At 38.2% G+C, this 12,104-nt stretch overlaps 1 protein-coding gene across 5 annotated transcripts in view; it reads left to right on the top strand.

Annotated features, from left to right (window-relative positions):
- Positions 1-12,104, top strand: part of LOC101843690 (acidic mammalian chitinase) — a 99,732-nt gene that overhangs the window by 54,240 nt on the left and 33,388 nt on the right. For 4 of the 5 annotated variants that reach the window (XM_040752085.1, XM_040752084.1, XM_040752086.1 and 1 more), the window contains 7 exons: positions 2,418-2,447; positions 3,229-3,430; positions 7,981-8,037; positions 8,642-8,807; positions 10,595-10,719; positions 10,897-11,020; positions 11,285-11,470. In XM_040752085.1, the coding sequence (XP_040608019.1) occupies positions 3,246-3,430; positions 7,981-8,037; positions 8,642-8,807; positions 10,595-10,719; positions 10,897-11,020; positions 11,285-11,470 (843 nt within the window). In that variant the 5' untranslated portion in view covers positions 2,418-2,447; positions 3,229-3,245. Of the gene's footprint in view, positions 1-2,398; positions 2,448-3,228; positions 3,431-7,980; positions 8,038-8,641; positions 8,808-10,594; positions 10,720-10,896; positions 11,021-11,284; positions 11,471-12,104 lie in introns of those variants that run through there. The other variant, XM_040752087.1, reaches the window with a different exon arrangement.

Genomic DNA, 12,104 nt, shown 5'->3' on the forward strand with positions numbered 1-12,104 from the left:
CTTCCCTCAACTCCTTGGCCATCTACATCTACCTCCCCAGTAACTGCAGCTACAGTTCTTTGAACTCCTAAATTTCCCAAATCTTGCCAATTACAAAGAATAAATGTAGACAGAATGTTGATAAAGTGGTCCCTCCATAGGAAAAGGGTAAGTTTTTAGTCACTGACCATATAAATTACATGTGAATAATTCCAAGGACAAGCACGATTCAAGCAGAGCTAATAACTTTCAAAGGTTTTTGTTGTTTACCTGCCAATAGAAACATGCTTTGATGCCAGGTATGAAAATCCTGTGAAATAAAACCTGACTGCTGTATCTTAACAGATGTTTACCAGCCTTGGGATGTGGGGAAAAGGTTATTAAGCCTGGGAGTACTTTGTATAACTGTGGACTCTACCTCCTACTAGGAGGCATGACATTAAAAGCAGAATCAGTAGTAGAGAGCTGTTGCTTTACCAATTAGCCGCATATATAGTCTAGGAAACATTTTCTATTTGGAAACCTTTGTGATTTCTAAGGACAAAAATGTTATATAAAACTAATCAAGACTCTGTTGGATCAGTACTGAAGGCAACCATGTCCAAGTTTATTCTCATCATTGGTAAGTGTGTAATCAGATACAGAGACTTCATCTTACCAGGTCTCTTCATTATTATTTTTGTAAAGATATTGGTATGCATATGATGTTTGTGCTGACTGCTTGCTACTGGATCACTATTTTAGGACTTTCCCTGGGGAAGACTATTTCTCTTACTCATAACATTCATTTGTTGTCTGTAGTTTTTTGTGTAAGGTTGAGACCCAGTGAAATTACCCCTTTGATGTTAGTATTGATATTGGTGTCCCTTTTGAGGCAGTGATGCTGATGAGATTTCATGGGTGTAGTTTATCTGACATTTCTAGGAGATGAGCTCTCATAGAAATCCTCCTGTTCCTCTAGCTCCTACAATATTTCTACACTATCTTCTACTATTATCCTCGAGGGCACAGGAGTTATATCAGTTAGAGCTGGGTACCACATGGTCAGTTTTTCTCTGCATTTTGATCAGTTACAAGTTGTTGTTTTCTGTAATGATCTCAATCTGCTCCAAAGAAATATTTGTTTAATGATAGGTAAGAACCACACTTTATTTATTTTTCCATTTTTTATTTTTTGATTTCATTTTAAATTCTAACCACAGTTCTATCTCTCACCTATCCTCAAACCCCCCATCATCTCTTCCTACCTCCCCTACCTCCCCCTAGCCCACCTCCTGTGCACCCCTCCTCAGGGGTAAGGGCTCTCATGGGGAACATAGTCTAGCACAATAGGTTGGGATAGGGCCAGGTCCCTCTCCCATGTATCAAGACTGCGCATGGCATCCCACCCTAAGGAATGGACTTCAATAAACTAGCTCATGTACCAGGTTTGTATCATGGTCTTACTGATAAGCCCTTCAGCTAGTCCAAGCTTCACACTGTCTCCCACATATGGTGGACCTAGTTCAGTCCCCTGGAGTCTCCATGGTTGTAGGTCTAGAGTTCATGAGTTTCCATGAGCTTGGTTCAGCTGTCACTGTGCAAGAACCCCACTTAACTTTGGGTAGAAGGACAAATATATGTGTTTACAAAATATGCTGGTTTAGTTAAAGTGGAAGCTGGAAATTCTCCTCCAAGGTCTAGGACTTTACTAGCCCTGGGTAGTTGGCTATGTTTACAGGCATGATTTACCTCTGTTGAGTGAACTAGGTTTCTTTCTTTCTCACTGCTATCTATTTACTTGGTTATGTTAGTAGAATAACTTTGTCTAAAGATTATCAGTACTCAGAATTATTCCTTAATTATCATGTGTAATATTCCTGTGTTAGCAATAACATAAAGTATAATTCTTAGAAATTCAATCATTCATACAGCATGATTTTATAGATACTTTAGGTAATTCCAAAATACACTAGCTGCACTAAACCTGCAGTTTCCAAACTTTACTGAATGTCACAATGTTTTAAACATGAAACATCAACCATAATTTGTAAAGAAGTCAGAGCAATAGTGGTCTGATCATCTTGATGGTGGTTCAAGCCTATAATTCCAGGATCTAAGATGCTGAGGCAGAAGAAACTCTAGGCCACAACCAGTCTTAGTGAGAACCTGTCATAAGAAAATGTACTGTGTTAAAGCTGAGTAGAGGCATATTGAGTCTTACAGCATTGTCATTCTGATATCATTTCAGAGGGATTTGCAAAAGGCTTCATATGAAACATCTCAAGGCTCTAGGAGAAACACATTCTCTGCTTTTGTTGTATAATGTAAGGCCAAATGCATCCAATAGCTGAAATGTATTACTGAGGTTGTGGCAACTATAGCAAGCAGGACAGACCACAAGCTTTCTGAGTCAGATCCTAGTGAATAGTGGGTAAATATGTATTCTCTGTTTCTAGGTCTCAACTTGCTACTGAATGCCCATCTGGGTAAGTCATTGACTGTATATTTTGTTATTAACAAAGCCTCAGTTCCCCATAAACTACTTGTAATACAATATTCTTCTTAATGCAGGTGATTATTAAATTATATCCTAATATTTAGTTTTGAAAAAACCTTATCAAGAGACAATATACACTAGGAAATGAGACAGGTTTACTTTATGGAGAGTGCACTGTTTCAGTTTTATTGTCCCTGCTATCATATACAGCTTGACCATCAGAGAGGTATAAATTGATAACCACCTAGCTCCACATGACAACGGGACTGTATTATTACATGTTTAAGCAAACCAAACTCCTCCAGTTAATTTTCCCAAATTTAACATAACCTATTTTAAATCAATTACTGTTCCAGAGTTGGAATTATGGGTTAGTCTTTGAGAGTTTGTAGCGGCATCTTGCCTGTGAACCTGTAATGGTGGCACATCCATTTGGGCATGGCTTCAGACAGATGGAAGCAGAAAGAGGGAAGCATGAGGTGTGATCTAGCTTGCCAACTCTTTCTCTTGGGCCAGTGGATCTGATAAGAAGGGTAGAGAAGTGCTCCTGTGGTTCTTTGTTATGAACTGTGTAACTGTTCCCCAATAAACATTCATTTATCATTTATCTTGGGTCTAGTGAAATATTTACATCTGTGCCTTCAAGAGTTCTCACAACAATCACTTCTAACCAGATATCGGTACAGATAAGGAAGGAAGCAGGGGCAAACTATGAACACAGTTTATCACATCAACAAAAGGCTGTTATTCTTATTCTTCACCTTTTACAGGCTCTGCCTACCAGCTGATGTGTTACTTCAACAACTGGGCTCAGTATCAATCAGATGTAGAAGGTATTAAACCTCATGACATTGACCCCTGCCTATGTACTCACCTAATTTATTCCTTTGTTGGGATTTGGAAAAATAATATTACCATGACCAAAAAGAAAGCCTTGGATGACTACAAAGAATTTAATGATTTAAAAAAAAGGTAAGAGAAAGGGAAGATGTGTAATTTTGTGGCTGTGCTCCTTATTGTTATAAACTATAAGCACCATGTTGTATAAATGTGATATCTTGAAATTATATTTCATAATGCAATATGGTTTTAATTAAATTATCTCTGGTTTGAATGGTCTTAAGGTACTTTTTTTCATTCATTTACCAGTATTATGTCTTGCTTTAAAAAATGTCCAGTCATGATTTCAGTCCATTTTCCACTCAGGTTGTTTATTCTCAGGGGTTTTGGTTCATGATATGTATTGGATATTAGCCCTTTACCAGACAGTCCTCAAATATTTCCTCTTGTGCTTTAGTTTGTCTCCTTAGTCTGTTGATTGTGTCTCCTTTGTTGTGAGAAGATGTGGTATGATGCGATCCCACTGAACATATTTCCTTCTGTTGTCTGTGTCCTGAGGATCTTTCTAAAAAATCACTCTGCAGATCACATTTGTTCAGATTTACCCATGTTCCCTTCAGGTAGTGTTATAGTTTCACAACTGGTGTTTGTGTTTTTATTCTACTTTGGTTTGGTTTTTACTTTTGATGTGAGGTAGTAGTCCAATTTCATAATTCCACCTGCAGATAAATATGTGCACATATATATATCACCTACTCTGCTTAGTATTTTAAAAATAATCTAATTTATTCCTTTATTTGTGTTTTTAATCACTCAAAAAACTTCACATCCAAACATCAAGCTGATCTATGGGAGTCCAGTCAAAGAGAGGGAAGAGGGATTATATGAGGAAGGGAGTTCAGGATTATGATGGGGAAACCCATAGAAACAGTTGACCTGAACTTAAGGGAGCTCATGGACTCTAGACCAACAAACAGTTGGGGAGCCTGCATGGGACCGAATCAGGCCCTTTGCATGTGGGGAAAAATTTTGTAGCCTGATCTGTTTGTGGGATGCCTGGCAGTGGGACAAGCATGAGCTGATTTTTTGAAACCCATTCCGTATGATGGGATGCCTTGTTCAGTCTTGATCTCTGTATGGGTGGAGACTTTGTTACTGCCTCAACTGAATGTGCCAGGCTTTGTTGACTCCCCATGGGAGGCCCTACCCTTTCTGATGAATGGATGGGGATAGGATAGGGGAGGTGGGAAGGACAGGGAGGAGATGAGGTAGGGCAAACTGTGGTTGCTATGTAAAATGAATAAAAATATATACAATTAGGTGTAGGTTTTGTTTTATGTTTAATTTTAAGGTTTTTACTTTGCTTTTTATTTTAAAATTTAGATTAGAAACAAGGTTGCCTCACATGTCAATCCCAACTCCCAATCCCTCCCCTCTTCCCATGCCCTCATACCAACCCCCCAGACCCTCACCCCAATCCACACTCCTTTCCCCAGGGAGGGTGAGACCCTCCATGGAAGGGGGTATCCAGAGTCTGTCATTTCATTCAGGGCAGGGCCTAGGCCCTCCTACAAGAGTCCTGGCTGAGAAAGCATCCCTCATTGTGGGATGGTCACCCAATATCCATTTGTGTGCCAGGGATAAATACTGATCTACTACCCAAGGCCCAATAGATTGCCTAGGCCTCCTCACTGACACCCACATGCAGGGGGTCTTGACCAGTCCCATGCTGGTCTCCCAGCCATCAGTCTGTGTTCTAATATCTCCCTCTAGTTCAGATAAGCTGTGGGTTAAACAATTCCAGTCTTTACCCCTTTGCTCATCAGTCCTCCCTGTCACTGGGTTCCAGGAGTTCAGCTCAGTGTTTAGCTATGGGAGTCTGCCTCTGCTTCCATCAGTCACTGGATGAAGGTTCTGTTTCCAAGACTCTCTGGCCCTGGGATTGTAGGCTGGCACTCCCCTGATCCATGCCTAAAATCCATATATGAGTGAGTATATGTTTGTCTTTTTGTGACTGGGTTACCTCACTCGTGTTGGTTTCTTCTAGTGCCACCAATTTCCCTGCAAATTTCAAGATTCCAATGTTTATTTTCCACTGAATAGTACTGCATTGTATAAATGTACCATATTTTCTCTATCCACTCTTCAGATGAGGGGCATCTAGGTTTCTTTCAGGTTCTGGCTATCACAAATAATGCTGCTATGAATACAGTGGAACAGATGTCCTTGTTGTATGAATGCACATCTTTTGGTTATATGCCTAAGAGTGGAATTGCTGGGTCTTGTGGTAGGTTGATTCCTGTTTGCCTGAGGAATCTCCATAGCGATTTCCAAAGTGGCTGTAGGAGTTAGCACTCCCACCAGCACTGGAGGAGTGCTCCCCTTTTTCCACATACTCTCCAGCATAAACTGCCATTGGTGTTTTTGATTTTAGTCATTCTGACAGGAGTAAGATGGTATCTCAGAGTTGTTTTGATTTACATTTCTCTGATGGCCAAGAATATTGAGCACTTTCTTAAGTGCCTCTCAGCCATTTTAGACTCCTCTATTGAAAAGTCTCTATTTAGTTCTGTACCCACTCTTCAATTGGATCCTTTGGTGTTTTGGAGACTTGCCTCTTGAGTTCTTTGTAAATTTTGGAGATCAACTCTCTGTCAGATGTGGGGTTTGTAAATATCTTTTCCCATTCTGTGGGCTGCCTTTTTGTCTTGTTATTGAAAGCATATAAGCTTCTGAATTTATTCATAAACAATATATTATTTGTACACTGTGTTTGAAAATGTTATATTCTCATTTTGTTTAGTTCTAGGTGTTATTTCAGTTATAAATTCATTTTCAAGTCTGTCTATATTTTGGTAATTCAATATATTTTCATTTGGCTACATGTTGATAATTTCCAAATAAATGCAGTTTTCCTAGAAAAAAGAATCATCTGTTATGAAAAATGGAACAATTCCTGGTATCTTGGAATTTACAAATCTGTTCAGTATATTCACAAAAAGACAAGGAAGACAGGCAACTCTTAATGGAACTATGCATACAGGTGTAAGAACTTAAGTACTATTTTTTAATGGGAGTATATTATTTTATATTCTTGCAACACAGATTACCCCATAATATGTGAGTCCCTATTTCAGCACAACCAACTCAGAATCGTGAGGAGGAAGAGGCACCTGAAACTTTAGCATTGTCTTCTCATGAAACTTGCACTTTAGAAGTTGATATTTTAGAATCAATATTCCCAATAATGTGTGTATTTCCAACTCACTGAATTTGTATTAATTGTTATCAATACTGAAAACATGATATCTCAAATAAGATCTATCATTTTAGAGGAGTTAGAGTGGAGAAAGTTTCAGATGGAGATATGTAGATGCAGTGGTCATGTATGAAATTTTCTTAAAAACATTTATATACATATATATGTATATGGGCACACATACATATATACACACATATATTTATGCATACAATAACAATTAGTGAAAAGGAGGACATGAATTTGAAGAAAAGTGTAGAGCTGTATATGGAAGGATTTGAAAAGAGGAAGGGGACAAGATTGGCCTTGAACTCACAGAGATCTACTTGCCTCTACCTCCCTAAGTGTTGAGATTGAAGGTATGTGTCACCACCACTCAGCTACTGTATAATTTCAAAAATAAAAATACTGCCTTATAAAAGTCTATACCTTAGGTTAGATTTGTGCAAGTGGCATTAATGTATTTTAGGATAATGACAATACAAAAATTGTAATGAAATTTCCAGTACTAGGAAACATTGTTCATAGTTTTTCATAGTTTATTGTATCATATCATGATAAGGATGAATCAGATGAAAAGGCTCAATACTGAAAACTGCCATTTTAAATAGAAAAATGCATGAGATTTTAATTTTCTTTTCTCTTTTTTAACATTTTTATTTTTAAATTTAAATTAGAAACAAGGTTGCTTCACATGTCAATCCCAGGTCCCACTCCCTTTCCCTACCCTCCTCCCATGCCCTCCCACCAAGCTCCCCCCAATAGCCCCTTATTTTCCCAGGGAGGGTGAGGCCCGCAATGGCGGTGTCCATAGTCTGTCATTTCATCCAGGACAGGACCTAGACCTTCCCTCAAGAGTCATCTCTCATTGTTGGATGGGCACCCAAAGTCCATTTGTATGCTAGGGATAAATATTGATCTACTACCCAAAGCCCAATAGATTGCCTAGGCCTCCTCACTGACATCCACATTCAGAGGGTCCTTATCAGTCTCATGCTGGATTCCCAGCCATCAGTCTGGGATTCAAGAGCTACCCCTTGTCAGGTCAGCTGTTTCTGGGGGTTAAACTAGCCCAGTCTTAACCCCTTTGCTCATCAGTCCTCCCTCTCTGTCACTGGGTTCCTTGAGTTCAGCTCAGTGTTTAGCTATGGGAGTCTGCCTCTGCTTCTATGAGTCATTGGATGAAGGTTCTGTTCCCCAGACTCTCTGGCCATGGGATTATAGGCTGGCACTCCCCAGATCTATGTCTAAAATCCATATATGAGATAGTACATGTTTGTCTTTTTGTGACTGGGTTACCTCACTCAGGATGGTTTCTTCTACTGCCATCCATTTGCCTGAAAATTTCAGGATTCCATTGTTTTTTTTTCTGCTGAATAGTACTCCATTGTGTAAATGTACCTTTTTTTCTGTTGCTTTAAAGAAACAACCAGCTGAAAACACTCCTGTCCATTGGATGCTGGAACTCTGGAACTGCCCCGTAAGTCCTCTAAAGAGATTTCCATTCATTTACTAGTGAAGACAAGCTAAGTGAATATGTTAACTAAATAAATTTTTATACTGGAACCTCAATACTAACTAAAAGGCACTGCAAAGACCAGTGTTTTTTTCATGCTTAAATTTGTATGGATATTCTGGTACTCCATCCCCTAAGACTTTGTCATCTGCTTGCTAACACACCTCCTTCTCAAAGTATCTCAGAATACAAATCCAGAGGAACAACTGACATAATTTTGCTTTTTACTTCCAAAAGAAGAGAAACAAAATGTTAACAGTAAGACTTTTTTGAGAGTACATGTACTTGGGAACTATTTAAAGTCCAAACATGCTGAACTGTGCTATCTGCTTTCAAAACAATAAGACCAATTTCAAAGAAAGTTAGAATCAGTAGAAATAAAATAAAGTGAATGTCTTCTAAGAGCAGGGATTATACCAGGATGCCCAAAGAAACCCAGAGAATTGATTTAATATGAAGAAAGATTATGGTAAAGATCTCAGAGGCAGATATTAATCAATAAAACTTTTGTATTCTAGTGTGTTCTTATTCCTGAAACCTTATTATGATTATTTTGGGTATTCTTCAGTTTTATCACCCTGGTCTCTGCTCCAGAGGGCCGCCAGTCTTTCATTACTTCAGTTATCAAATTCCTGCGCAAATATGGCTTTGATGGACTGAACTTATTTTGGCAGTACCCTGGTTGTCATGGAAGCCCTCCTAGGGACAAGCATCTCTTTACTGTGTTGATACAGGTAAGGAAAGCAGGAATAACTTCTCTCATTCCTAGAAAATGCAAATCTTTCTCTTTAGAAAGAACCTACTCATGACAGTATCAATGAGGCTAATAACACGAGTAAATAGTTAATGGTCCCTAAGGGAAATTTGCCTACAATCATTTCACTAAATAAACATACTAACAAAATGACTCCTATGTTTCAATTTTTAAAAATTTTATTTAGTCCAATTTTTCTGCCTGCATATATTGGGTATGTAGCTTTTCTTTGGACCGTGATCAGTCTACTATGGTGGAGTAAGGGGGACACTCCTCCATTGTTTGTTGTAGTAGTGAAAACTTGTACAGCCACTTTGGAAGTCAGTATGGTAGTTTCTCAGAAAATTGGGAAAAAATCTACTTCACGATCCAGCAATACCTCTCTGGAGCATATATGTAAAGGATGCACACTCATACCACAAGGACATTTGCTCAACTATGTTCATAGCAGCATTATTTGTAATATCCAGAACATGGAAACAGCCTAGATGCCCCTCAATCAAAGAATGGATAAAGAAAATATGTTACATTTACACAATGGACTACTGCTCAGTGACACCTTGAAATTTGCAGTCAAATGGATAGAACTAGGAAAAAACCTTCCTGAGGGAGGTAACCCAGACCCAGAAAGGCAAACATGGTATGTGTTTACTCATAAGTGGATATTAGACATAAAGCAAAGGTTAGCCAGCCTACAGTCTACAACCCCAGAGAAGGTAGGTAACAAGAAGGACCTGAAGAGAGGCATACATGGGTCCCTCTAGGAAGGGGAAATAGACAGCATTTCCTGAGTAAATTGGGAATGTGGGGATGAGGAGAGAGGATGGGAGGTAAGGGGAGAGAGGAGAAGGAAAGGGAGAGGTGAACATGAGGGAATGGGAAGGTCAAGTTGGGTAAAGGACAGAGAGGGAGAGCAAGGAAAGAGATATCTTGATAGAGAGTGCAATTATGGGGTTAGTGAGAAACCTGTCACTAGGGAAATTCCCAGGAATCTACAAGGATGACCCCAGATAAGACTCTAGGCAATAGCGGAGAGGGTGCCCAAACTGGCCTTCCCCTGCAGTCAGATTGATGACTACCTTAATAGTCATCATAGAACCCCCGTTGATATAATACACAATGAAGAGTAAAACCTGAAATGTATGGGTTCAATATTTGAAGACAGTAAAATACCTTGCTTTTACCAATTAAATGTCCTAGGCATTTTAACTATCTATAAGGCAAATTTTCTGAGGATTCTATTAATACATATGGTACTCTGATATAGTAGTATAATAAGAGTAAAACCTAGTATTCTAAATAATATTTGAATCATGGAACATATCATAGAATTATCATCTGGTACTAAAAGTGATTTGTCTTCCAGTTGTTTTCCCTTCTCCATTACATTGGAAGAGCTATCAGTCACATGATATAGGAGATCTGTTGAATAAATTGAAGCAGCTTTCTGCACAACTGAAAGCTGGATGCAGGGTTAAGTGTATTTCCAGAGCATGATAGTGCAGAAGATCCATTGATTGATATTTAAGAACTATATCTTGGTTTGTGAGTGACAACTAACTTTCTGTGTGAGTTTGTGAAAACATCTCTATTATCTGTGAATGTTAGGCATCTGAAAATTTTATTAACATCTTCTACCCTAATGAATTTATTGAGATGTTGACATACTAAAATAAGATAAAATAAGTAAAATCACTTTAGAATATATTTTGTTTAAGGAGCTAAATTAGTTCCAATGACAACATCTTATACACTATTACTCTGTAGGAAATACGTAAAGCTTTTGAAAAGGAGGTGAGTAAGAATAAAAAGCCGAGGCTCTTGGTCACTGCCGCAGTTGATGGTGCTATCGCCACAATCAAATCTGGCTATGAGGTTTCCCAACTGTCACGGTGAGTGATGCATATTGTCCTGTATTATTATTATGTGTTGTGAGCAGAGTTTTCTTTTCATTGGGATGTCTCACTACCCAAGGTCTTTGCTCAGAGCATTTTGTAAAGGGTGTTTTTCTGGCATACGTATGGATAATAGCCATATGAGATTGTTTTAAGAACTTTCTTTTTACCCAGGTCCTTGGACTACATTCAAGTCATGACATATGACCTCCATGGATCTTGGGAAGGCTACACTGGAGAAAACAGTCCCCTTTATAAATCTCCAGCTGAAACTGGCATTAAGGCCTTCCATAACATAGTAAGATACTACACAAATAAGGGAAAAGGCAAATCATATGGAGATTTTGTTAAAAAATCAACACAATTAATGCAAATGTCATTTTCTTAAGTCACCAATCATTTCTCTTTGAAATAAATTCATATTCATCAAAATGTCGTAGAAGAAGCTGCTTAATCCTTTTTAAGTTAACATGGAGAAATTGAACTAATAGAATGACAAGTCAACACAACTAATCATAGGTGGTCAGTGGCTTAGGCCCTATAGTAACTTTTGTCCCTGCAGAAATACATCATGGATAATTGGAAGCAAAAAGGGGCAGCACCTGAGAAGCTCATTGTTGGATTCCCAGCATATGGACACACCTTCATCCTGAGTGACTCCTCTAAAACTGGAATTGGTGCCCCTAGCAATCGTGGTGGCCATCCAGGGCCCTACACAAAGAAAACTGGACTCTGGGCCTACTCTGAGGTTAGTAGGTAGCTTTTCAGTGCTTTATAAATTTCATGCACCTAAAATGAAAAATAAACTGACTTATTCATATTATCTCATATTTACACTAAGCAGAATTTTATTTCAAGGACTTAAATTTTATACCATAGTATCTAAGTAACCAAAAATGTTAAGCTGTTAGTAACACATTGTCCTTTCACTTTACACACCATATTCTTAAGTACATTTGTACATTTTCATAAATAAAAAATATGTAAACAATCAAAAGTCTCAGATTACTGTGGATTCCAGAACTAAAAATTAAACAAAACTAAAAATATAGACCATCTGTGAATATTTAAAAGTATTTTAAGACAGACATATATCTCATTTGTTCATCTCTTGTCTAGGACATATATAGCCCTAGTTTCAGTTTCCAGCATCATAGAAATAAAACAATGGGCTCATACTACACAGTGATATATCACTCATTTAATTGACTGGCATAGTGCCTCACATGGGCAAAATTATCATCATCTTGACTAGAGTCTAAGGTACATAGATTGAGATACACTTTCAAACAAAAAAGTAAACAAAAAGACTGGAGATGTAGGTCTATGGTAACTACTTACTATTGGTAAGGCCTTAGTTGTGATATTAGTACAAAAATAAA

The sequence above is a fragment of the Mesocricetus auratus genome, unplaced genomic scaffold (genome assembly GCF_017639785.1).
Source record: "Mesocricetus auratus isolate SY011 unplaced genomic scaffold, BCM_Maur_2.0 Super-Scaffold_100009, whole genome shotgun sequence".
NCBI classification, from domain to species: Eukaryota; Metazoa; Chordata; class Mammalia; order Rodentia; family Cricetidae; genus Mesocricetus; species Mesocricetus auratus.